Raw genomic sequence first — 24,765 nt, forward strand, 5'->3', positions numbered from 1 at the left:
AGTTCCGGATTTTGTTTCTTACAAATCGTCGCCAGAAATTTCCGAATTTATTTAAAAATCTACTAACGCCAAATAATTGTTTGAACTCCCTCTTCTAATTAATTAACAAATAATCTTCTCATTTACGAAATAATGTTTTTACGGATTTTTATGAAAAATATTTTAACTCACTACTCTCTTACAGTACATTTAACTTTCTACCTAAAACATTAAAAAATCTAATTATCGTTAATATTATGTTCCGATTTTTAAGGAAAACAGAATCCAAACACCAAAGTAAGGTATGAAAATCTCTCCACATGGCTGTAGTACATCTAATTTTTATACGAGGCATTCCAAAAAATTTAATTAACGGTATTACATTTAACTGAAATTCTCTTTTTCTTTTACTATTTATTCAAACATCCGGAACAATCTATTATAAACTTTTCAATTGTGTTCATACCTAAAAATTATTGCGATGTTTTGAAACGTAAAATAAAGGTTAATCAATTTTTAATAACTTTTAGTTGTTGTTTTTTTTATATCAAGATGATGGACAGACCGACTGACAGACAAAACGCAAAAACAATGCGGCTTTGATCCTTTTTAAATAAATTCTATTAGAACTCAGTACACCAATGTCCATGAACCCTCGTTAAATATCTCGTGTAAATAAAGACATTTTTTTTTTTATGGTACCGGTACTAGCCTATTGTGAGGTAATGGAATTTTTTTTTCTTTGACGTCATATGAATGGACTCTTTATTTAAATGTAATGTTAAAAGAACGCACTCGGTGCACCAATGTCTATGAACACTCGATAAATGGCTCGTAATAATAAAGGCGATTTTTAGTCTAGCTAGGCCGTGTGACGTAGTGTTTTTTTTTCTTTTGACGTCATATGGAATGAATTCTTTAAAAGAAATGCTAAAAGAACGCACTCGGTGCACCAATGTCTATGAACACTCGATAAATGGCTCGTAATGATGAAGGCGATTTTTATTCTAGCTAGACCGTGTGACGTAGTGTTTTTTTTTTCCTTTGACGTCATATGGAATTAATTCTTCAAATGAAATGAAAAAAGAACTCGGTATAGTGATGTTTATTAAGCCTCGTTATGTGACTCGCGTTTAAAAAATGAATGATATCTTGATTTAGATCTAATCTAGATTTTTTAAACTAGATCTAGATTTTTATTACAGTATATCTAGATCTGGATTTATATTCTAATTAAAATTATTCTAGATCTAGAATTTCTAGATCTAGTTTAGACTAAAATAGACTAGATTAAGATTTAGAATTTCAATTTCTAAACTTAAAGTGTAAAAAAAAAAGTGTAGATTTTCATTTCCAAACGTTTTGATCAATATTGTAATGTTTTAATATACTAAAACTAATCTACTATTTTTATTTAATTTAAATTTAAATTTACGGCAAATGAATCTTTGAAACATTATTACTTTTGACCATCAAAATTAAATCACCTCTTAAATATTATTTGCGAATATGCAGATCCGACAGGGATCCGACTTCGACGGGGGCCGCCTCTGAGTTTGTGTAACACAAACTCTCTTTGTAATCTTTTTTGCTGATATAATCAGTATTTGCAGTAAATTGTTACTCTTATACTGAAAAATTTCTTTTGAATTCTAAATTTTCCAAAACAAAGTCTTTCTTAAAATAATTATTAAATGATAAATTCATGGGCAATTACATAAACTCTGTTGCCATATTTGACTATTGTCTTTTAAAATGTCATGTTTTCGTCTGAAAAGGGGAGTGGGGCGGTAGAGTGAAAACTATTAATCATCGCTCCTTTTTATAATTTCTGCTGAAGATTGCATTTGGCATTAAAGAATAGGTGGTGGGGATATATTCGATATAAGAATTTGATTTATATAGCATAATTTATAAATTATATTAGTGACACATTTGTCCAAGCTAAAGTGCTGTAATTACAGAGGAATCTCTCTACTAAATGTGACTTATAGGCCTAAGATCCTGTCTAGGCTTATAACTAAGAGGCTTGGAAAATATTCAGAAGAAATCTTAGGTGACTACCAATGTGGTTTCAGACCCAATAAATCCACAACCGATCACATCTTCACACTAAGATGTATACTAGAAAAATGCCATGAATATAACATACCAATCCACCAACTCTTTATAGGCTATAAAAAGGATTATGACAGTATCAGAAGGAAATATCTATATGACACTCTACCGGATTTTGGAATACGTTAGCATGTAACAAGACTTATACATATGACATTAAACAACTCAAAAAGTATTGGGGTTATAAGAGCCGTTTCCTATTCTGTTGGTATTACTTCTTCTTCACAAATTGTTGATATTAGTCTGTGTATTTCAGAATGGAAGTCTTTCCCTCCATATTTAATTAGTTCTGGTGTAATTTGGTCCTCTCTTGGTGCTTTGTGATTCTTCATGGTCCTAATTATTTCTGATGTTTCAATGAATGTTGGTGGGTTCACTAAGGGATCTCGTCCTCCATGTGGCAGTTCATATTCTCCATTGTCTCCATCTTCAGTGGTATTTAGCATCTCCTCAAATTATTCAGCCACTCTCTCAATGACCCTGCCGTTTCTGTAATTAGCTGACCATCTTTGTTCTCACACATGTGTGATCTAGCTTGAAATCCGTTCTTTTCATCTTTAATTTTCATATACAATCCTCTCATGTATGTAATAGTATTGTTACGATCTTCTCTATCAGGCCTTCTGTAAACGCTGCCCAACAACACAACACATCTAAAACATCAAGAACTTCAATAAACAATGTGGCGGTTTATTTACAATTACATCAACAACAGCCAATAAATACAATTGGCTATACTAACTTCAAATGCTTTGCTACACAACAGAACTGCCTAACTAATCTAGCTCGTACAGCTACATTTTCGAGGACTCACTTCGTAGCACACAGTCCTTACTGCTTGCTGTCCTGGACTGTACTAACTTCTTTCTAACACACTGTCTCTCGTCTGTAAAGGCTTTTTGGTCATATGACCATAACATTGGTCATGTTGCGTGCATTAGCAGTAATGTCCCTTGTTCAGCAGCCCTTGACCTGTGTGATTGAATCATGTGTGTCAGTAGGCCGCTGTCACAGATTACATTATGGAATTGTTTGTACATTTCACTTTTGAAAGAAATATAAGCCCTCGACATGAGTCTCGGGATTTAATCCTCAAATTTAGACACTTGACATTCAAGTCAGGATTTACCCAAGGGACGTAATTAGTATGTTTGAAATCTATTGGTTGATTTGAATTTAAACAAAGACATTTTTGAAAAGAGTTAGCGCCAGAGAATTGGCGGTAGTAAGAAAGTAAAGTCAGTCGAATAAATAATGTCCTTGTAGTCAGTCACGTTTCTAAGAGCTCTGTTTGAAAAGCCTTTGTAATATGTTCCATGCTCATTGATTTGTAATTTGTACATAAACTGTACTTACGTTGTGTTTAAATAAAGTTCCAGAGTTTTGTTTTATCAAAAGAATCATCAATTGTAATTCTAGATCGTCATTTTTGTTAACTATTGAATTCAAGTAAAATCCCCGGCATCACAACACATCATACCATCAAAATGTTGTGACATAATTGGCACTCTCCGACTAACAAAAGTTCATGGACAACTTTTAACGAAATTTATTCAAGATCTAGGACCAATTTCTAAACTCTTCAAAGGAACTTCATTCTTATTTAACGGAGGACAGAATTTCTGTGTTTAACAGGTCAGTTGGTTATCGATAATTCTTTTATAAAGATTTTCGTTAGAGTTACGTCTAACTCACGAAAACTATTATTATATGTAATTGGCAAAAGGAATAAGACCAATATACATAATAACTGGCATTATTAAAAGACCAGTAAAGCAAATAACTGGCAATATTAAAAGACCAGTAAAGCAAATAACTGGCAATATAAAAGACCAGTAAATCAAATAACTGGCATTACAAAGAAGACCAGTAAATAATCATTTGTGCAGCACAAAGTAAACAGAAGACCAGATTTAACCAACTGTTAAACCAGTAAAAAGTACTCGGCTCAATAGATCTATATATTCAATCATACGACTCCAGTAACTACAAGTCTACTGTCAAGAATTTATCAGCAAATTAAGGCTTCAAGAACTTTGTCACTAGATCTATATTATTATTATATCTGAGATAAAGCCAAAATCCAGATATCGAACATTTTGCTCCAATACAAGAAACTAACAAAAAAATTAAATATGGCTTCCAGTTCTAGAACACAACGATTCTTCGAATTAATAGAATTTGCCAAAGAAAAGCAAATTTCAAAGCCAGACCAGTGGGCAGAGAAACAAGAAGAGAAAGAATATCAAGAGCAAGAAGCTGAAAAACAAAGGCAAGAAGCTGAAAAACAAAGGCAAGAAGCTGAAAAACAAAGGCAAGATTCTGAAAAACGCATGCAATTAGAAGAAAAAAAAAATGCAAGACGCCGAGAAACAAAGGCAAGAAGCCGAGAAACAAAGGCAACATGAAAAAGAAAAAATGGAATTCGAAAAACAAAATAAAGAAAATAAAGAAAGCATTCCAATTCAAGGTCAATCAAATATGTTTGACAAATACAGATTAATGAACAAAATATCGGCTTTCAACGAAAACATTGACAATATGGACTCGTATCTCATAAGATTTGAAGAAATAGCTACAACATCCGGTCTACCTGAAGCACATTGGTCGAGCTCACTCCTCACCCTTTTGACTGGCAAAGCTGTCAACATTTGCTCACAACTGTCCATCAATGAACGCAGCACTTACTCTGATATCAAGGAAGCTCTACTGCGCCAATACGGAGCAACTTCAGCCAACTATAGAAAGAAATTCTATAATGAAAGGCCACAGCAAAATGATGATCCTCAAATTTTTGTAGCTAATATGTCAATGTGGTTTGATAGATGGGTATCCATGGCAAAAATAGAAGAAAGTTACCAAGCTTTTCGTCAACATATTATTATCGACAACATTACCCATGCTCACTCAGAAGATATTCAATCCTATATTATAGAGAGAAATCCTACTGATATCCAGACATTAACCAAGATCATCAGACAGTATAAAGCAGCATATCCAAACAAGTCAGTCAAACCATCTGTTGAAGAAAATTTTGTCTGTTTTGCTCAAGACAAAAATGCAAGATATAAGTCAGATGACAAAATCAAATGCAACAAATGTCATAAACTAGGGCATTTCACGTCTCAATGCCGCAGCAGAACCACAGAATGTTCATATTGTCATAAAAAGGGTCACCAAACTCATGAATGTTGGAAAAAACAGGCAGTCTCCAAAAATCAAAATTTTGATAGACCCACATCACCAACTCAAAGATACAGCAATAGAGAGCAATACAATCTCAACAAAGCACCTGGAAACAATAAACCAGATAACAACAAACCTCGCTACAGAAGTCATTCACAGGACTCCAGACCACAATATATGCCAAACAGAAGCTCATATAACAGAAGCTATTACAATGAGCACTCAACTATGACAGTCATTGCAAAGTCCAATGGTCTCAAATTTTATCCAGGCTTTGTAGGAGACAAGAAGGTGGAAGTTCTTCGTGACACCGGAAGCACGTCCACATTAGTACATGAACGCTTCGTACACGCAAACCGTTTCACAGGCAACCACGTCCAAGCCACTGCATTCAACGGAACTGTCAGCAAGTTACCTGAAGCCATCATTTATGTTACTACACCATTCTTCAGTGGTCAAACAAAAGCATTAGTAACACCCAATCTACCAGTGGACCTAATCATTGGAAACATAGAAGGAGTTAAAGAATGCACTCCTCAAGAACTTACTGAATGTACAAATGCCATAGAGCAAGGTCAAAAATGTTTGGCAGTAATGACAAGATCCATGTCCAGACAACAAGAACATTTGGCACCTGAACAAGTTGGCCAAAATAATCACATGGCTACCTCAGTTACTCAAGTTATGCAGAATGCAACAGAACCAGTTACTAGTCCAGTAGCCAGCAACAATCAAGAACACTCAACATGGACACCCCCAGTTACATCAAGCCCATCCCTACCGGTCATAAGTCCACCTCCAATTCCCGAATGTCCATTGTTGAACTTTGAAGAACAAGACGACATGCCCAGAGTCTCTAACAATGATACAAGAACTCTAACTGGCCAAACTGAAGTCCATCAAGACAAGTCATATTTCACACATGATGACTTCATGCATCAAGACTTGAACAAGACTGCATCTGCATCATTATCTACCAATACTATGGTATTCATTGAAAATTCTTGCTACAATCAAGACAAGTCTCAAGAACCAGAAGCAGAAATTAAAGAAACTTATCTTCAATCAATTTTGGCTATAACAGACAAAAGGAAAACAGTTCAACTTGACTCTAAAATTTATACAAAAATTCCTCATTTGAAAGAATGTGAGTCAACTCAAGAAGCCATTACATCCAAGAACATTGAAAGTCAAAGAATAGTACATGAACACATGAAATCAAGATATTTTGCTCAAGGAGATCAAGTCAATTTACTGTTACCAGATTGGAGTAACAAGCTATTCTACAAATGGCAAGGTCCATTTACCATCACCAGAAAGATTTCCAACCTGCTTTATGAAATCAATGTCAACAAGTTTACCAGAGTATTTCATGTTCATATGTTTGAACATTACCATGAAACAGATAATGAAGACATCAAAGCGGAAGTTGAACATTTTACAAGCTTAGCAACTATTCCTGAGGAAGAAGAAACATCATCAACACCCATTCCTGAGATAGATGTTTCATTACCAACATCAAATAACATTGACATTCCCAAGGTCATCACTCTGAATGACATAGCACTACAAACAGTGAAGAACATTAAAGTATTTACAGACCATGCAGATTTCTTTACCAGTGTTTCTGAGACATTTCCAGTACTGCAATTTGAAAGAAACTCAGAAAGCAATAACATTGACAACACCAAGTTTCATCCTCCGTCCACTCAAGGGGCAACTTTTCTTCAGAAAGGAACAAATGAACTTCTTCAACATTGCTGTATCGACCGATTGAACTCAGACATGTTCAGTCATTGCTCTATTGAACATTATAACGCAAAGCATTCTGCTACCATTGTCCTACAGCATCAAAGTTCATCAACCAGAAAATTGAGTTTTGGTTTCGGACAGTTCTTATTTTCACCAAACTCAAACGCGGTTCAATCAGACATTATCTGTGAGATCATTATGACATGGAGACAACAGCTTCATAAACTGAAAGACCTTTTCTTCAAGTTTAGAAAACGCACATGCACATCCATGTCGGCAATTCAGAAGGGTTCCGAACTTTACATTTCTACTCTACATATGTACTATAGCATATTTAGTGCCACTTGATCCATTATCATTCATACTCGTCAAGGAAGAACAGTATTCAGTTGTACTTAATCAATTAATTTGTCTACTCATTTTCCACAGGTATTCTATATCAGATGTTACATTTATTTTAGCACCAAGCAACCCACTGAGGAAGGTCACTCATTCAAGATACTTTGTTTATTATGTTTCAGCATCTTTGCTTATGACATGCATCAGACATCTTAATTTTTAAATCATGTGCATTTTATTTCAGGTATCTTATTTCAGGTATATTACTATTGCATATATCCTATTATAATAGTACAGATACATGACAGACAATTGGAATTTTTCATTGCTTCACACATGTTGAGATTTATATCACATTGAGTATTATTATTCAGAAGATTGATCACATTGAGTACTATTTTCTCAGAAGATTGTCATGTACTATCACAATTATTTTTTCTCAGAAGATTGTCATGTACTATCACAATTATTTTTTCTATGTCAATTTTTCATATGCAATATATTTTTCCATGTACACATTTTCACATTAGTACTAACCAAATGAGTTATAATGTCATATTTTAATTTTATCATAAGGCACCATGAAGCTTCATAACCTATTCAATTCAAGATTTAATTTATCCAAGTATTATGCTTTGTACAACTTTTGATATTGTTCATGACAAGCATTGTCTCATTTTCATAACCACTTGAATAGTGAAACAGGTGTCCAAAGTCATCAATAATTTTATTCTCTGCATTTACATTTTTTATTATTGTTGTTATCTCCAAGTTGACTTTATTTTGTCATATGTTACCTCAACCATTTTTTCTATAATTTTATATGGTATTTTGTGTATATTTAAATAATTTTAATACATATGAGCATTTCTATTACCATATAAATGCTAAATGGAGGGGGGGGGTAATATGTCACAGATTACATTATGGAATTGTTTGTACATTTCACTTTTGAAAGAAATATAAGCCCTCGACATGAGTCTCGGGATTTAATCCTCAAATTTAGACACTTGACATTCAAGTCAGGATTTACCCAAGGGACGTAATTAGTATGTTTGAAATCTATTGGTTGATTTGAATTTAAACAAAGACATTTTTGAAAAGAGTTAGCGCCAGAGAATTGGCGGTAGTAAGAAAGTAAAGTCAGTCGAATAAATAATGTCCTGGTAGTCAGTCACGTTTCTAAGAGCTCTGTTTGAAAAGCCTTTGTAATATGTTCCATGCTCATTGATTAGTAATTTGTACATAAACTGTACTTACGTTGTGTTTAAATAAAGTTCCAGAGTTTTGTTTTATCAAAAGAATCATCAATTGTAATTCTAGATCGTCATTTTTGTTAACTATTGAATTCAAGTAAAATCCCCGGCATCACAACACATCATACCATCAAAATGTTGTGACAGCCGCATACACATTAACCCTTTCAGTCCGCCACTAGGGTTATAACAGTACCGTATATTACTTTTAGTATTTTATAATATTGCAATATTGATCTAGACATTTGGAAATAAAACATCTACACTTTAGTCTAGAAATTGTAATTAAATTGATTTAGTCTATATAATTCTAAACTAGACATAGAAATTCTATACCTAAAAATCTACAATGATTTTAATTAGAATATAAATGTAAATCTAGTTTAAAAATCTAGATCTAGTGTAAAAAAAATCTAGCTCAATTGTAAACACTTTAGATTAGATCTAAATCTAGCTAGTATGTCTTTTTATAATACGAGAAATATGACGAGGTCTAATAAACATTTAGTCATTAATGCACAGAGTTCTTTTAACATTTCATTTGAAGAATTCATTCCATATAATGTCACACGGCTTAGTTAGACCAAAAAAAATGTCTTTATCATTACGAGCAAATTGTCGATGGTTCATAGACATTGGTGCTTCGAGTTATTTTAGTATTTCATCTAAAGAATTAACTCCATATGACGTCAAAGAAAAAAAATCCATTACGTCACATTGTGCTAGTTAGACTAAAAGCTATTGGAAATCTGTTAACCTTTGATTTCCCTTCTGAAACATTGCAATAGTTAAATATCTATAATAGATTGTTCCGGATGTTTATATATATATATAGTAAGAGAATTCCAGATAAATCTAATACCGTTAATTACATTTTTGGGATCTGGAGTTCGAATCCTGGTGAAGACCGGGATTTTTAATTTCGGGATATTTGGGCGCCTCTGAGTCCACCCAGCTCTAATGGATACCTGACATTAATTGGGGAAAAGTAAGGGCGGTTGGTCGTTGTGCTGGCCACATGACACCCTGGTTAACCGTAGGCCTCAGAAACAGATGACGTTTTCATCATCTGCCCTATAGACCACAAGGTCTGAAAAGGGAACTTTTCTTTACTTTTTGAGATGGTCTCGTATGAAAATTAGATGTACTATAGCCTTGTGGAGAGATTTTCAAACCATACTTTGGTGTTAGGAAGTTGTTTTCCTTAAAACTGGGAACATAATATTAACGATAATTAGATTTTGTAACGTTTTAGCTAGAAAATTAAATGTAGTGTAAGAGAGAAGTGCGATTTTACAGAGTTAAAATGTTTTTCATAAAAAATTCCGGAACAACCAATTTTTGTAAATGAGAAGTTATTTGTTTTATTTATTAGAAAAGGGTTTTCAGTTATTTAGCGTTAGTAGAATTTTCATATAAAATTCGAAAGGATTTTGGCGACGATTTGTAAGAAAATCAAAGTAATGTAGGTCGATTTCTCTTTCAAATAAAAATCCGGAACATATTAAAAAAACAGCTTTAGGCCTATGTTTCAGCAAGAAAATTAAAAAGTGATTATCAATAATCGTTTCTAGTAAACTACTTCCTTATTTTAAAATCATGAACAACCTATTGTCGATATTTTTGAAAAATAAAACCTATTGGTCGATATTTTTGAAGAAAAAAAACAACAACCTACTGTGTAAGTTTAAGTTGAAAATACGGAACAATTTGATATCGATAATTAAACTATAATTCGTATTGTCCAAGAATATAAGTATAATGTAAGTCACTTATGCGATTTCAAACAATCATTTGACATAATTTATTTTTTATAAAACAATATCCGGAACAACTTAATAGTTAATGAAATATAAGTCAATATAGAGATTTTCATTTAGCATTTATATGTTATTTAAATTAAAAAACTGGAACAACGTATGGTTGATCATGTGTTTTTTGACATTGATTTGTTTTTCACAAAAACACCCGCAACAATTTATTATAGATACTTAAAACTATTGCAATGTTTTGGAAGGAACATTAAAGGTTAAATTAGATTTTCAATAGCTTTAAGTGTTTTTTTTTAAAATCTAAATGTGACTGACAAACCGACCAACAGACAAAATGCACAAAAATAAGTCCTGATGGGGGCACTAAAATAAATATGATTATTAAAAATTTTTGAGGGAACTAGTTTAGTACCACGCCTTGCCGTCACGCTATTGCATGAAATTCGCTGCATAAAAAGTCCATTTTAACAAATGTGCGTGATGTTTACATACAAAGTGCATTCTTAGCCTTTATAAACAACAATAAATGTTTTCTTATAATTTTAGCAGCTAGTTGACCAGAAAAAAACACAGTTAACTAATATTTATATTTGTTAAGAACATTTCTTGTACATTTTATAAATATATTTGACTTAGTGATACTGAAAATACAAAAAAAAAAAATCATTCTTTGTTAACATAATGTAACATTAGCTCCCTTAAATGTATGTATTTATATAAAAATACCGCTTGCATAATTAATTTTATAAACTAAACGGTTTTCTTTTAGAAAACCAAAAGTAGCCGTTTCACCTAAACTTTGCAAGCCGCATCGCATGGTGAAATAATATTTTTCATTCCTTTTCTGTTTTTTTGAGATCTGAGTGTGGGATACGGACATTTTGCACAAACCTAATTGCGGCTTTTTCCCTACAGGGACAGCTAAAAATTAACATCTCTAGCAAGCAAAAAAATTTTTTTTTTATAAATAATAGCTACAAATGTTTTAATGTAAAAAAATAAACATGCAATGAAAATATACATGTTACTATCCAGTGAACGATTTGTCAGTGAACCAACTGTTTGTGAATAAATTGTCGATGAGCGATAAGTCGGGTGAACGAATTGTCGTGGAACCATCATTTAGTCGCTGAGGACATTTTGAAGTATTTTAAAATATAATGGTTTTCTTTTTACAACCAAATCATTTAAAACATTCTGTACATTTATCAAATGTATTTATTAATTTTTAGATTCCATTACTTCATGATTGCGTCACGAGGCATACTGTTAAACTGCACGCCTCTTTGCTTCTTTTCTATCATTGTGTCTGCTCCTCTTTACCTCGGCCTGCCTTCATTACCCATCACTTTCTCCTTAACTTAAAAATCTCCTTACTTCTTGAGACCAGTCCGTTTGCCCTGGACTGCGATGGGTAAGGGGGGATAAAGAGATCCTGGTATTTGAGTAGTTGCTTATCTGAGAATAAGCTACTACAACACAGTACTTTGGCTCTATGTTCCTCTAGACCTGAGGCCCAGATGTTTGCTCTGGGTCAACTGGCTGGTCATGCTGAACTACTAGCATGGGTCATCAACCTATGCTGGAGGGCGATGGCTAGAGGGTAAATCACTTTAATCAGCGAGTTGCTGTATCGAACACAGGGCCAATGCAGCAGCTGACTGAATATAGCACCTGTGTAATTCTGGTAAGCTCATGCTGGACATCCGAGTGGCTTTTACGATGCAGGAGACTCTTTGATCTCCACGTGGAAGTCATGCCACACAAGAGTCTGAGCATCAGCTGAGATTTAATCAGCTTGAGACCTGCTGGAATGTTCCGAGTAGGAAATACCGGTAATGGATGGAAGTCACCTATGCCCGTTGCATTACCAGGCGTAGGGATGGTGAAGAAGTAAAAATTATCCTCACATTAGAAACTAGTACACCACCAGAGTACGTTAAGACAAGACACCTATGAGTTTCAATGGGCCCTACATACCTAACCCATGAGGTGCTTTAAGTGCTATGTTTATGGACACGGCAGTCTGCAAAAAGAACACTTTGTGCGCCAGATGTGCTGTCATAGAACAAGGGCTGCACAGCCCAGTTCAAATGCCTTAACTGTCATGCTGGCCACTCAGCTTACTTCAAGGACTGCCCTGTTTTGAAACAGTGAAACGGATGTACCAGTGGTTAAGATAGGAAAGTCCATAGCAACACAGACTGACCCCACCACCCCCTGCTCCTCCTCCAACTCAAAAAAAGACTGCCGCTAAGCTCACCTCCAACGCGGAGTGAGAGACCTGTTGTGAAGATCAGGTTAAAGAACTTCTCTCCATCCAAACCAAAAATACAAAGGTCATGGGAATTAAGGGAAAACTCTCCACGGGCCTTCCTAGGCCCAATACTGCCAATAGCTCCAAGTACATCATTTAATGTATAATGCAATAATTTAAATGCTGTTTAAAATAAATATCTTCATTGTGATGCATAAACTTACTTTAAATGTATTAAATACTGTTATTACCTTTTTTTTTATACTAGGAAATTTGATGTGTTAATCATCAGTGAGGAAAAGCATACAGTATTGGAATAAAACAACAAACTAACAATGAGGTAAATAATTATTTTGAATAAATAAATATTTCTCAAAATTATTGTTAAAGTTACATAAATTTATTGTTATCCAAAAATGGTTCTAGTTTTATTTTTTTTTGAAAATATAATCTTAATGAATTGTAAACAAATAATATTTAAAAAAAAATTAAAATACATTCCTACTTAATGAGACTTATGGTGGTCTATTATTTCTTGAAATTCTTCAATTTTGCAAAAAAAAAAGTCTTTCCAGTGAGCTTTTGCACATCATGTCTATTAACAGTCCAGCTAATGATTTTATAAGGGCATGTGGACTGGAATTTCATGTCTACATAAGACAGTGGTCAAAATGTTCATTTACTCTTTACCAAATACAAAGAAACATCTTTCATAAGAGGGGTACTTCTTGCTAAAGCTGTTGTTTTTTTTTTAACAAATATCCAAATTTAATTATACAATTATTACAATTAAATTATAACTAGAGTTTTTACTGTGTGGCCAATTCAAGTATTTTTTCCCCAAAATATAAATAAGCTGTCAAATTTCTACAACTATCTTTGTACCGGTAGCTATTTTCGCAATACTCGTCCAACTTTCGGTTTCCACCTACCACCCATGAAGAGTTGACAATCTCAATACTCTGTGCCATTCATTTCTTGCTGTTGTTTTCCAAACTTCCTGTTTTTTTTATTTCCAGTTTCAATAAAGATTCGAACAATGTTCACTCATAACAAAAGACCATTTACTTTTTAGATTATTTAAAATACCAGTAATATATACTTTAAAATGATATACAAAAAAAGAAATTCATGGTCATTATTAAGCTGAATTTGAAAAGCAGCAAATTTTTGCACCTTATCTCAGTAATAGGTATCAAAGGCTTAGCTAGGATAAATTTTCAGGGGGAGGGGGTTTCTTCGCACCTCCGCCATATAATATATATTGTAATTTCTTAACTAAAAAATAATGCAGTGTTTCTCAACAAAACAAAGCAAAGCAGCCATGTTGAGACCTTTCTCCTGACAGCTAGAAGGTCTAGAGGAGCGCTGTAAGCTCCCCCAGCCAAAAGCGTTTTCTTGCATTCCTCACTGCAGAAACGCATTTGTGACATCTACAGCTCATTATTCATTTTTTTAAAAAAGGACCTTTTGAAAAATGTTTTACTTGAAAAATATTTTAAAAATATTCTAGAAATACAACCGATTAATTCCTTGAAAATATAAGATACCCTACATATTTAGATTAAGGCTTTGATGATCGCCGCCTAAAAAAAAAAATATTCGAAAAATAATAAAAATAAAAAAAACAGCCATGTTTTACAGCCTTTCTTTTGACAGTTAGGGGGTCTGGGGAAGCGCTGTAAGCTCCCCCAGTGGCGTCCAGGGCGAAGCTCCGACGCCAAAAGCGTTTTCTTGCATTCTTCACTGCAGAAACGCATTCTACTGTATTCATCATATATTCATAAGATTTTTTTTTAAAATCTCATTTGTAAGTGATACATTTTGTTCAGTAGGCATGTTTGTAACTTTGGTTTGTTACAGAACTATAATTCAAAGCTCTAAACAAAAAAATTCGGAAGTGGGAAGAGAAATTAAGTGGACCATTTAGATTCTACTTTAAAATATTTTGCATTTTTAGGATTCAAGTATAATCTATATTGTGAGTTATAGTCCCCATTTTTTTTTTTATAAAATAGAAAAATATCAGTATTAGTAAAGGTTGGAAAAAAGTGTCTAGGAAAATAACATTTGAGTTTAGAACTCATCTCAATTGTTACTCTTATAATGAAAAATTTCGTATTAATTCTAAATTTTCCAAAACAAAGTCTCTCTCCAACTCTTTCAGTCTAAGGCTATCTCTTCGCAATGGTCAGTATCAATGTTTACATCCCTTTTCATCACATCAACGTAACGGAGTTGGGGAGACCAGTTTTTCTTTAGCCAGACGCAAGTTGCTCGTACAGAATGATTTTCGGGATGCGATTGTCCTCCATCCGGCGAACATGTCCGAGCCAGCGCGGCGTTGCCTGAGGACCGTAAAGATGCTGGGAAGGCCTGTTCTCGCGAGTATCTCAGTATTACACATTCTTTTTTACCATGTTATTTTTAAGATCCTTCGAAGGCAGCGCAAGTGGAATGAGTTTAGTTTTCTCTCTTGTTTTATGTAGGTAGTCAACGACTCACTGCCATACAAAAGCGTGCTAGGAACGCATGCATTGTAGACCTCCATTTTGGTCGCTGTGGTGAGATTCTGGTTTTCCCAAACTCTTGGTCGGAGTCTAGCGAAGGTTGATGCGGCCTTCCCTAAGCGTTTTTTGATCTCCTCTTCTAGTGACAGGTCACATTGAATTGTACATCCAAGGTAGCAGAATTCGTTTACGGCATCCAGCTTGTTATCATCAATGAGGATGGATGGTGGTGCTGTAGCAGGTGGTCCAATAACATTAGTTTTCTTTGTGCTAATGGTTAGGCCATACTCTTTGCAAGCCTTAGAAAAGCAGGACATTAGTAACCGAAGCTCCAATTGTGAGTGTGTCACTACCGCTGCGTCGTCCGCGAAGAGCAAATCTCTCATGAGGGTGGTTCTAGTTTTAGTTTTGGCCCTCAGTCTGGCAATATTTAGAAGTTTGCCATGGAATCTGGAATGCAGATATATGCCTTCAGTGGATTTGGCAAACGCGTGGTTGATTAGCATTGAAAAGATTATTCCAAAGAGGGTTGGGACCAGGACACATCCTTGTTTAACTCCGCTGTTGATACTGAAACTTTCGGAGCAGGCGCCGTTGAACTGTACTGTACCCATCATATTTTGGTGGAAAGAGACAATAATATTTAGCAGCTTGGGTGGACAGCCTATCAGCTGTAAGATTTTTAAAGAGGCCATTTCTGCTGACTAGATCAAAGGCCTTTGTCAGGTAGACGAATGCAATGTACAAAGGCATTCTTTGCTCTCTGCACTTTTCCGGAAGTTGAATGATGGGGAAAATCATGTCAATTGTGGATCTCCCTGAGCGTATTCGCACTGTGATTCTGGATAGACTCGATCAGCAAGTTTTCTAGCCTGGAAAGTCTCATTCGAGCAAAGACTTTGCCTACAATGCTTATTAGAGAGATTCCCTTGTAGTTGTTGCAGTCGCTTCTGTCACCTGTGTTCTTATATTGGGTGATGATTTTTGCAAAGGGTTTATGTGGGAAGGGCACTAGATGTATTCGCCCCTACCCCACCCAATCGGCTAACAGGGGAACGACATAACATAAAGATCGGTTAAAATATCAATAACAAGTTTTAATTATATAGATATTTTAATTCATTCTGTTAACAAGCTGGGGTTAGGGTTAGGTTAGGAGGCTCACACCAGTTTATTTTCTGTAGCGAAGGTTGCTCTAAAGTCTAAAGTGTAGACGATGCCATCCTAAATATTTTAAATTGTGTCTACAAACATCTGGACTTACCGAACACTTATGTAAGATTGTTCTTTATAGATTTCTCTCAGCTTTTAACACTATACAACTTCATTTACTCATTGAAAAGATGAAAGCGTTGAAGATTAGTCCATACATAATACTATGGGCTAATGAATTTTTGACCCAGAGATCTCAGAGGGTTAGGGTAAACAATGTTATATCAAATGCACACATAGTTAACACAGGGGTGCCCCAGGGGGCTGTGACATCGCTATTGTGGTTCATTTTGTACACCAATGATTTTCAATCCTATAGTCCTTTTTGCTCCTTCACAAAATTCACTGATGATGCGGCTCTTCTTGCTCTGCTCTCAGAGAGCTCAGACGTAAATGAGTATTTCAGAGAAATAGAACACATTGAAAAATACTGTAAAGATAATTTTTTATTATTAAATGTAGAAAAAAACAAAGAAATGATAATCGATTTTCGTAGGGAAAAGAAGCAAAGTGATATTGTTTCTGTAGCTGGGGAGACTATTGAAATAGTGCAAACTTTTAAATGCCTTGGTACTATCCTAGACAATAAACTAAATTTTATTGCAAATACTTATTATATCAGCAAAAAAGGGCAGCAAAGATTAAGATTACTAAGAAAACTGTCCTGTTTAATGTTAGCGAAAAGGCCTTGGCTATGTTTTATCACGCTCACATCTGCAATATTTTAAGTTTCAATATCACTGCCTGGTATGGTAATCTGAGCATTAAAAATAAAAATAAACTTTATAGAATCCTAAATGTTGCTGTTAAAATCATTGGCAAAAAACAAACCCCATTTGGGCAGTTGTTTGAGACAAACATCTATAAAATATAAGCTAACAAGATCCTCGAAATAAAGAACCACCCTTTGTGTCAGGATTTTGTGATTTTACTATCACAAAAGAGATACAAGACACCGATAGCAAAGACAAACAGACACAAACACTCTTTTGTTCCCCTGGCAATCAAATCATTAAATAGGAACAATCTTTGTCACATGTAAATTATGAGTGAGTCTGGTGTGAATGTATACTTTGGTTTCTTATAGTTATAATGTTTTTTGTTTGGTGTAATGCACAAATTGTAAGACGAATTTCCATACGGACAATAAAGATTATTATTATTATTATTATTTTTATTTACTCCTTTTGAACCTGTAATGTCTTTATTTATTTATTCCCAAAACAACCGATATGGACCATTAAATGCAGAATATAGTGACTCGAAACACAGAAGCTTTTGACTATCAAACTTTTTCAACGTTTCGTAAACTTTGATAATGATTATCACGATTATATTTTTTTGGAGAGATGTGCATTTTGTCTACAATCATCTGACATGCGCGGATTCGGAGGTGCCTACAAATTTATCCAACACACATTTAAGACAAAATGAAGCAACTAGACGCTGAATGTTTTTTTCCCAAAAGCAGGAAAACAGGAAAAAGGGGCTATCTGCCTCCTATTGTCATGGGCAATGTTAGATCACTAAATAACAAAATCGACGAACTTGATTGTTGCTGCAGACATTTCTACCAATTCGTGAAAGATCGCTAATCTGTCTAACTTAAAAATGGCTAAATGAAAGTATTCCTTACACATCAGTAGACTTGGATGCGTTTCTTTTGTACAGATCATACAGAACAACAGATAGTGGCAAAACAAGAGGGGGAGGACTGGTCATTTCTTCAAATAAACAGTATTGCTGTGTCAACAATATTTCAATCAAAACTAAAGTGTGTACGACCGGTGTACGACCGATATTGAACTACTATGTATCAATCTCAGGCCATACTACCTGCCGAGAGAGTTTACACAAATCTACGTCATACTTGTGTATATACCACCCTCAGCCAACACAGAGAAAGCAACAGAACATATAATAGACATTGTACTCAATGTATAGATGAAAAGTCCTGATGCTGTCCGACTAGTTATGGTAGATTTCAATCATCTTTCGTTAGCTCAACACTTGCCAACATATAGTCAATATGTTGATTGTCCTACAAGGCACGATAAAACCTTGGACATGTATTATAGCAACATACAAATGGCCTCCACATCTCGATCGCTATTCCCCCTCGGAGAGTCGGACCACACAATGATCCATCTTACACCCACGTACAAACCGGTTTTAAAAACAACAAAACCCATAGTACAGTCCACCCAGTCATGGTCTGACGACGCTGTCTTACAACTACAAAGCTGTCTGGAGTAAACAGTTTGGGACATGTTTGTAAACAACTGCCCTGACATAGATGAACTTACCACAACCGTTAATTCGTACATCCAGTTCTGTGAAAACATAATTGTACCAAAGAAGAAAATTAAAATATGCAGTTATAATAGACCCTGGATGACCAAAGACATTAAGGAAGCGATTCTATGCAAGAAAAGAATGTTCAATAGCAGTTCTTCTGACTTCATCTCAGCCAAAAAAGCCCTTAAAAAAGACATTATTTGAAGGAAAAGAGAGAACCAAGGAAAAAATTGAAAGCTCTTTCAAGAAAAATAACTCTAAAGCTTGTTGGAGTGGCTTGAAGCAAATTACTGGCTATATACCAAAGCGCGAACCAATGTGCGTCGCTGACAATAACAAATTTGCCAATGATTTCTACAGCCGATTTGACTGCCACAACTTCGAGAAAGATCACCGTGATTTATTGGCATCATTTGAAAACGGCATAATGCAGTCTCAAGAACTGTTTAATAATTAAGAAGTGACTAAAATATTTAAACAAGTAAACACCGCTAAAGCCTCGGGACCCGATAAATTAAGTGGCAAACTTGTAAAACTATGTGCGGAACAACTGGCTTATATCTTTTGTGCTGTATTCAACAAGTCCTGGCAAACGCACAAAATACCTTCCATTTGGAAGACATTTGAAATAATTCCATTACCCAAAAAGAAGTTCATTGCTTCCAACAACGACCTACGTCCCGTAGCCCTTACATCAATTCCTATGAAGTGCCTGGAGAAAATGATTTTAAAATATCTACTGAAAGAAGCCGAAACACGTCTCGATCCGCACCAGTTCGCTTACAAACCGCCAAGAAGTACAGAAGATGCAATACTATTTATGCTGAATTGTCTATACCATCATCTTGATACTCAGAGACACTACGCCAGAGTATTATTCGTAGATCTTTCATCCGCATTCAATACCATGCAACCACCTCGCATGATACAAAAACTATCTGAATTGAACGTTAGCAAAAACATACAAGCTTGGATTCTAAACTTTCTTATCAAACGCCCACAATGGCCACAATATGTAAAAGTGAACGGGCATGTGTCAGGCACGAGAGAGCTTAGCACTGGAGCGCCGCAGGGGTGCGTCCTGTCACCAGTATTGTATACCATATACACAAATGGCATTCAGAGCTCATCAGCTGACACTCCCATCATACAACTTACTGACCACACATCAATCATTGGCCTTATTGCAGGTGACGAAAATATGTACCATTCAACAATTAACACCTTTTACCAATGGTATATAGATAACTTTCTAATTTTAAATGTTCAGAAAACTAATGAAATGATTATTGACTTCAGGAAAAACAAAGTCCATATTGTAGAAATTCAGATAAATAATCAACCCATCGAACAAGTACAAGAATATAAATATCTAGGTATAACTATCAACAACAAACAGAAATGGAGTGAACACTGTCAAAACATGTACAAGAAAATTCACCAGCGACTCTTCTATCTCAGAAAGCTAAGAAAATTTAACACAGACAAAACAATAATCAAACTCTTCTACACAGCAACTATCAGCAGTCTAATCAACTTTGCCATCACCTGCTGGTATGGTAATAGTTCACTGGCACAAAGACAGACTTAATAGACTAATTAAAAAAGCATCGTAAATCACTCAAATACAGCTACCATCTCTTGAAGAGCTTTTTCAAGAAAGATGCATTTCCAAAACATTCACGATTCTTAAAGACAACCTGCACATAAGATCTGAACGAAGTGGTCGTCTCCTTTTCATTAGGACTAAAACAGAAAGATTTAAAAACTCCTTTATTCTACTATCGGTCAGAGTGTTACAAGATCAGCTGTCGTCATCGAGAAGTACATAGAAGCCAAACTCATAAAGCGCTGGTTGTGAATGTGTATGTGTTTTCGCGTGTGAAGGTTGTTCGAATTTTTAATCAATATTGTTTGTTGTAAAGTAGTTACGCTGAGGTTGTCAATTGTAGTCAAACTGAATTTTCATTTGTTTGGATCAATAAAATTATCTTATCTTTATTGACTTGATATAAAATAAATAATCCTAAGTACAAGTCTCTTATACAATGACTTGAAATAAAACATGTTCAGCAGTGTTTTTCAAACATTTTCGGGTGGCGATCCCCTCCATGACAAAGTTTTCGTTCGAGATCGCCCTTAGAAACTGGGGACCTAGAGGAGCAATGTAGGCTCCTACAGTGAGGTCCGTGAGTTTTTCTAAGAATGTAATGAAAAAGAAAAAAAAACAACGTATTCATAATAATAACACAATATTTAAGTTTTATTTTTCATTTATAGTAATTTAACACTGTTAAAAATCCAAAATTACATAATGAGATTTCACTAAAAAGAGTCATTTTTTAGCGGCCCCCGAAAGGGGAAAAGACGCTATTAGTTTTGTGTGAAATGTCTGTCCGTCCGTCCCGTTTAGATCTCGTAAACAAGAAAGATATTGAAAATCCGACATGACAATATTTTAGACCATTCAAAGTTCTAATGCAACGGCTATTTTTTTTTTCTGAAAGCGAAAAATCTAATTTTTTAAAATCAGTTATGCAAGCAGTTTTTTTTTTAAGAGAAAAAGCTAATTAGTATGCATTATAAGTTAGACCTAATTTAAAACGAACAGTAATCTTGTAAACTTAATTTTCCTTTTTTTTTTTTTTTTTTTTTATTATAGAGGATTCGAATTAGAGATAGAGCCTTTTCAAAACAATTAGATCAGTTATGAGACATCAGTTAGGCCAGGGGAGGCGCGGTGGCTGAGCGGTAAAGCGCTTGGCTTCCGAACCGGGGGTCCCGAGTTCTAATCCTGGTGAAGACTGGGATTTTCAACTTTGGAATCTTTGGACGTCTCTAAGTCCACTCAGCTCTAACCTGACATTAGTTGGGGAAAAGTAAAGGCGGTTGGTCGTTTTGCTGGCTACATGACACCCTCGTTAACCGTAGGCCACACAAACTGATGAACTTTACATCATCTGCCTATAGACCACAAGGTCTGAAAGGGCAACTAGTTAGGCCAGGTTCACATCTAACTTTCCATTCACTTTCACCTATCCTTTGATCTGCTGGACCGTTGGGGCACTACAGAAGATCTGTTAACCTTCTTTCTCCATTCTTATCTCTCATTTGTCTTTAATATAATTTCATTCGGATGTTCTTTCTGAAAATATTGAAGCCTGTCTGGGTGGACCAATTCGGGGGCCGATTTCGAGTTTGTTTCCACACAAACTGTCTTTTGTAACCTTGTTTTTTTTTTTTTTTTTGGAATTAGTGTTGCCTACATAATTTAAATAGTTATAGAAGTTCTTTATGGAGATAGAACAACATTAAGCGGGTTTCTGCAAGGGTCTGATTTTGGGGCCGGGCACGGCGCTGAGCGTATTCGGCCGTTTCAAGCTTTTTTTTTTCTTCTCAGAAATTCTTTCTCCTAGCGTCTACCCCTTTTTCTCGTAACAAGAAGAAAGAATATAAAAAAGGCCGACAGTAATGAGTTTTGTTTTGGAACGCACTATTCATCCCAGTAAAAAAATACAATAATAAAGAGACAGCCCTGGTCAATAGTATCTAGGGATATCTAGGTTATATATAGCACACGGACGTCTGTAATGGGCGTGATCTTTTTTAAGATCATCTTCGTGCTACGTACAACGTCTCTGTCGCGGACCTTTTTTCGCACAAAATCGTCACTATAATAGTGTAATAGTCGGAAGAAATTCGACCAATATCAGATAAGAAAATCCAGAAGAATCACACTAGCGGAGACGTTTTGAAATGTTATCTTCAAAATTTTTTTAACCCATATTGTAGCTTACGCCTCTTGCATAAACATTTGACAAGGTCTTATTAGAAGATGAAACGACGTCTCTTACTTAAGATATTTTGATATTTTAATTTATAAACATTGGTAATATTCAAACACGGATTAATAGCTACAATGAAAATAAAACATTCCCCCCCCCCAACAACAATACGTGTATATGTATTATTTTTTATTCATATATTCATATGTAGTAAGTAGAGTCAGTAGACTAAGAATAAAAATTTTTTTTTGACTGATCTGCTTCTTTAAGTGTCATTCGAAACAAATATTACAGAAAACCCGCGAAAATTCAAGGTCAGAAATAGAGGCGCCTGTGGAAAAACCAGTGGGAATCCTTCACACGTTGCTTCATTTTTAGCGGCCCCCGAAAGGGGAAAAGACGCTATTAGTTTTGTGTGAAATGCCTGTCCGTCCGTCCCGTTTAGATCTCGTAAACTAGAAAAGATAGTGAAAATCCGACATCACAATATTTTAGACCATTCAAGGTTCTGATGCAACGGCTACTTTTTTCTTTTCTGAAAGCGAAAAATCTCATTTTTAAAATCACTTATGCAAGCAGTTTTTTCATAAAAATACACCACAACTATTAACTTTCAAACACTCAAACACTTAAGGCTCTTTATTAGGGGAGACGACTGTTCTCCATATTTTTAACACATTTATGCAAATGGTTGTAGATTTTTTGTCAAAAATTTTTGTTTTTATATTTGTATTGTTAAGTTATGTAAGTTCTGTTATACTAAGTTCTTGAGGATACGAATAAGAGATTGAGCCTTTTCAAAACAATAACATCAATTATATGACATCAGTTAGGCCAGGGGAGGCGCGGTGGCTGAGCGGTAAAGCGCTTGGCTTTCGAAATGGGGGTCCCAGGTTCGAATCCTGGTGAAGACTGGGATTTTCAACTTCGGAATTTTGGGCGCCTCTGAGTCCACCCAGCTCTAATGAGTACCTGACATTAGTTTGGGGAAAAGTAAAGGCGGTTGGTCGTTGTGCAGGCTACATGATATGGCCTCCTTCAGTCGCGAAGCGACTATGGATCATCTCATGGAAATGAGATGAATGCCCGGGCGTTAGCTGTGGTCGGAACGATGTCGCCCACACATCAGTTCCCCCCTCTCCACGTAGCTGATGTATCCAAAGAAACTGCAGTGCAGGACTGGGTGCTGCAAACTGCCTTAGGGTCGCCAGCTCCTGACTCCCGAAGCCTTTCCCATGATTGGGTATAGCTGCAAGGCAACAGAGTTTTGAATTCAGAGTTTTCCTTCTCCTAGGTGGGTTCCACAAGGTTGTCATTGCCGGAAGTGGTAATGGATGTAAGCACTCCACTACCTATAAAATGCTTCCTAATGGCATGCTTCTCAAATAGCCTCTGACAACCAGTCCAACTCCTGGCCTTCACGTGTGGCTTAGATTGAGTCCGGCGGAACTGTTCTCACTAACAGGAGAAGGGGAAAAGGCGAGTAACTGGCGCCTTAACCAGTAAGCTTCGGGCAGGATGGGCTCGTTAGCCATGGCTGGCTACCCACCTAGGAGAAGGAAAACTCTGGCTACATAACACTCTCGTTAACCGTAGGCCACAAAAACTGATGAACTTTACATCATCTGCCCTATAGACCACAAGGTCTGAAAGGGTAACTAGTTAGGCCAGGTTTACATCTAACTTTACATTCACTTTAACCTATCCTTTCATCTGTTGGGGGCACTACACAAGATCTGTCAACCTTCTTTCTCCATTCTTACCTGTCATTTGTCTTTGATATAATTTCATTCGGATGTTCTTTCTGAAAATGTTGAAGCCTGCCTGGGTGGACCAAAAACGGGGGCCGATTTTGAGTTTGTGTTTTCACACAAACAAAACACAAACTGTCTTTGTAACCTTATTTTTTTATTATGAAGTTTCCAAAATAGCTTCTTATGTACGAATATCGTTTTTTTTTTTAAATTTTCAAAGGATAATGGAATAATTAGAATTTATATAAAATATTAAATATTTGAGTATTTTTTCATTAAACTAAAAAAAAAAAAAAAAATAAAGGTACCGTTAACCTTGGAATAATGTTTTGGTTTCCGCCTGCGTGCAATGCACACATTGCACAATAGGTAGTGGCGGCCATGGTAATAGTGAGCTATGCTGTTCGCATGGGAAACCGGTTTAGTTATGCGGGCTCATTTTTTTTTTGTAATTTCCTAGCCCGTCTATTCCAATATATCCAATCGAAATTGTGGGAAGAGGTAGGTATCTTGGAGCACTGGCGTCGCTTGGGGGGGGCGAGGGGTG

At 35.5% G+C, this 24,765-nt stretch overlaps 1 protein-coding gene across 6 annotated transcripts in view; it reads left to right on the forward strand.

Moving 5' to 3' along the window:
• The window catches only part of LOC106078733 (cytoplasmic tRNA 2-thiolation protein 2-B-like), a 115,456-nt gene that overhangs the window by 4,950 nt on the left and 85,741 nt on the right, over window positions 1-24,765 (forward strand). For all 6 annotated transcript variants that reach the window (XM_056036725.1, XM_056036724.1, XM_056036723.1 and 3 more), the window contains one exon: window positions 12,928-12,999. In XM_056036725.1, coding sequence (XP_055892700.1) covers window positions 12,995-12,999 — 5 coding nt within the window. In that variant the 5' untranslated portion in view covers window positions 12,928-12,994. The remainder of the gene's footprint in view (window positions 1-12,927; window positions 13,000-24,765) is intronic.

The sequence above is a fragment of the Biomphalaria glabrata genome, chromosome 7, assembly GCF_947242115.1.
Source record: "Biomphalaria glabrata chromosome 7, xgBioGlab47.1, whole genome shotgun sequence".
Classification (NCBI taxonomy): domain Eukaryota; kingdom Metazoa; phylum Mollusca; class Gastropoda; family Planorbidae; genus Biomphalaria; species Biomphalaria glabrata.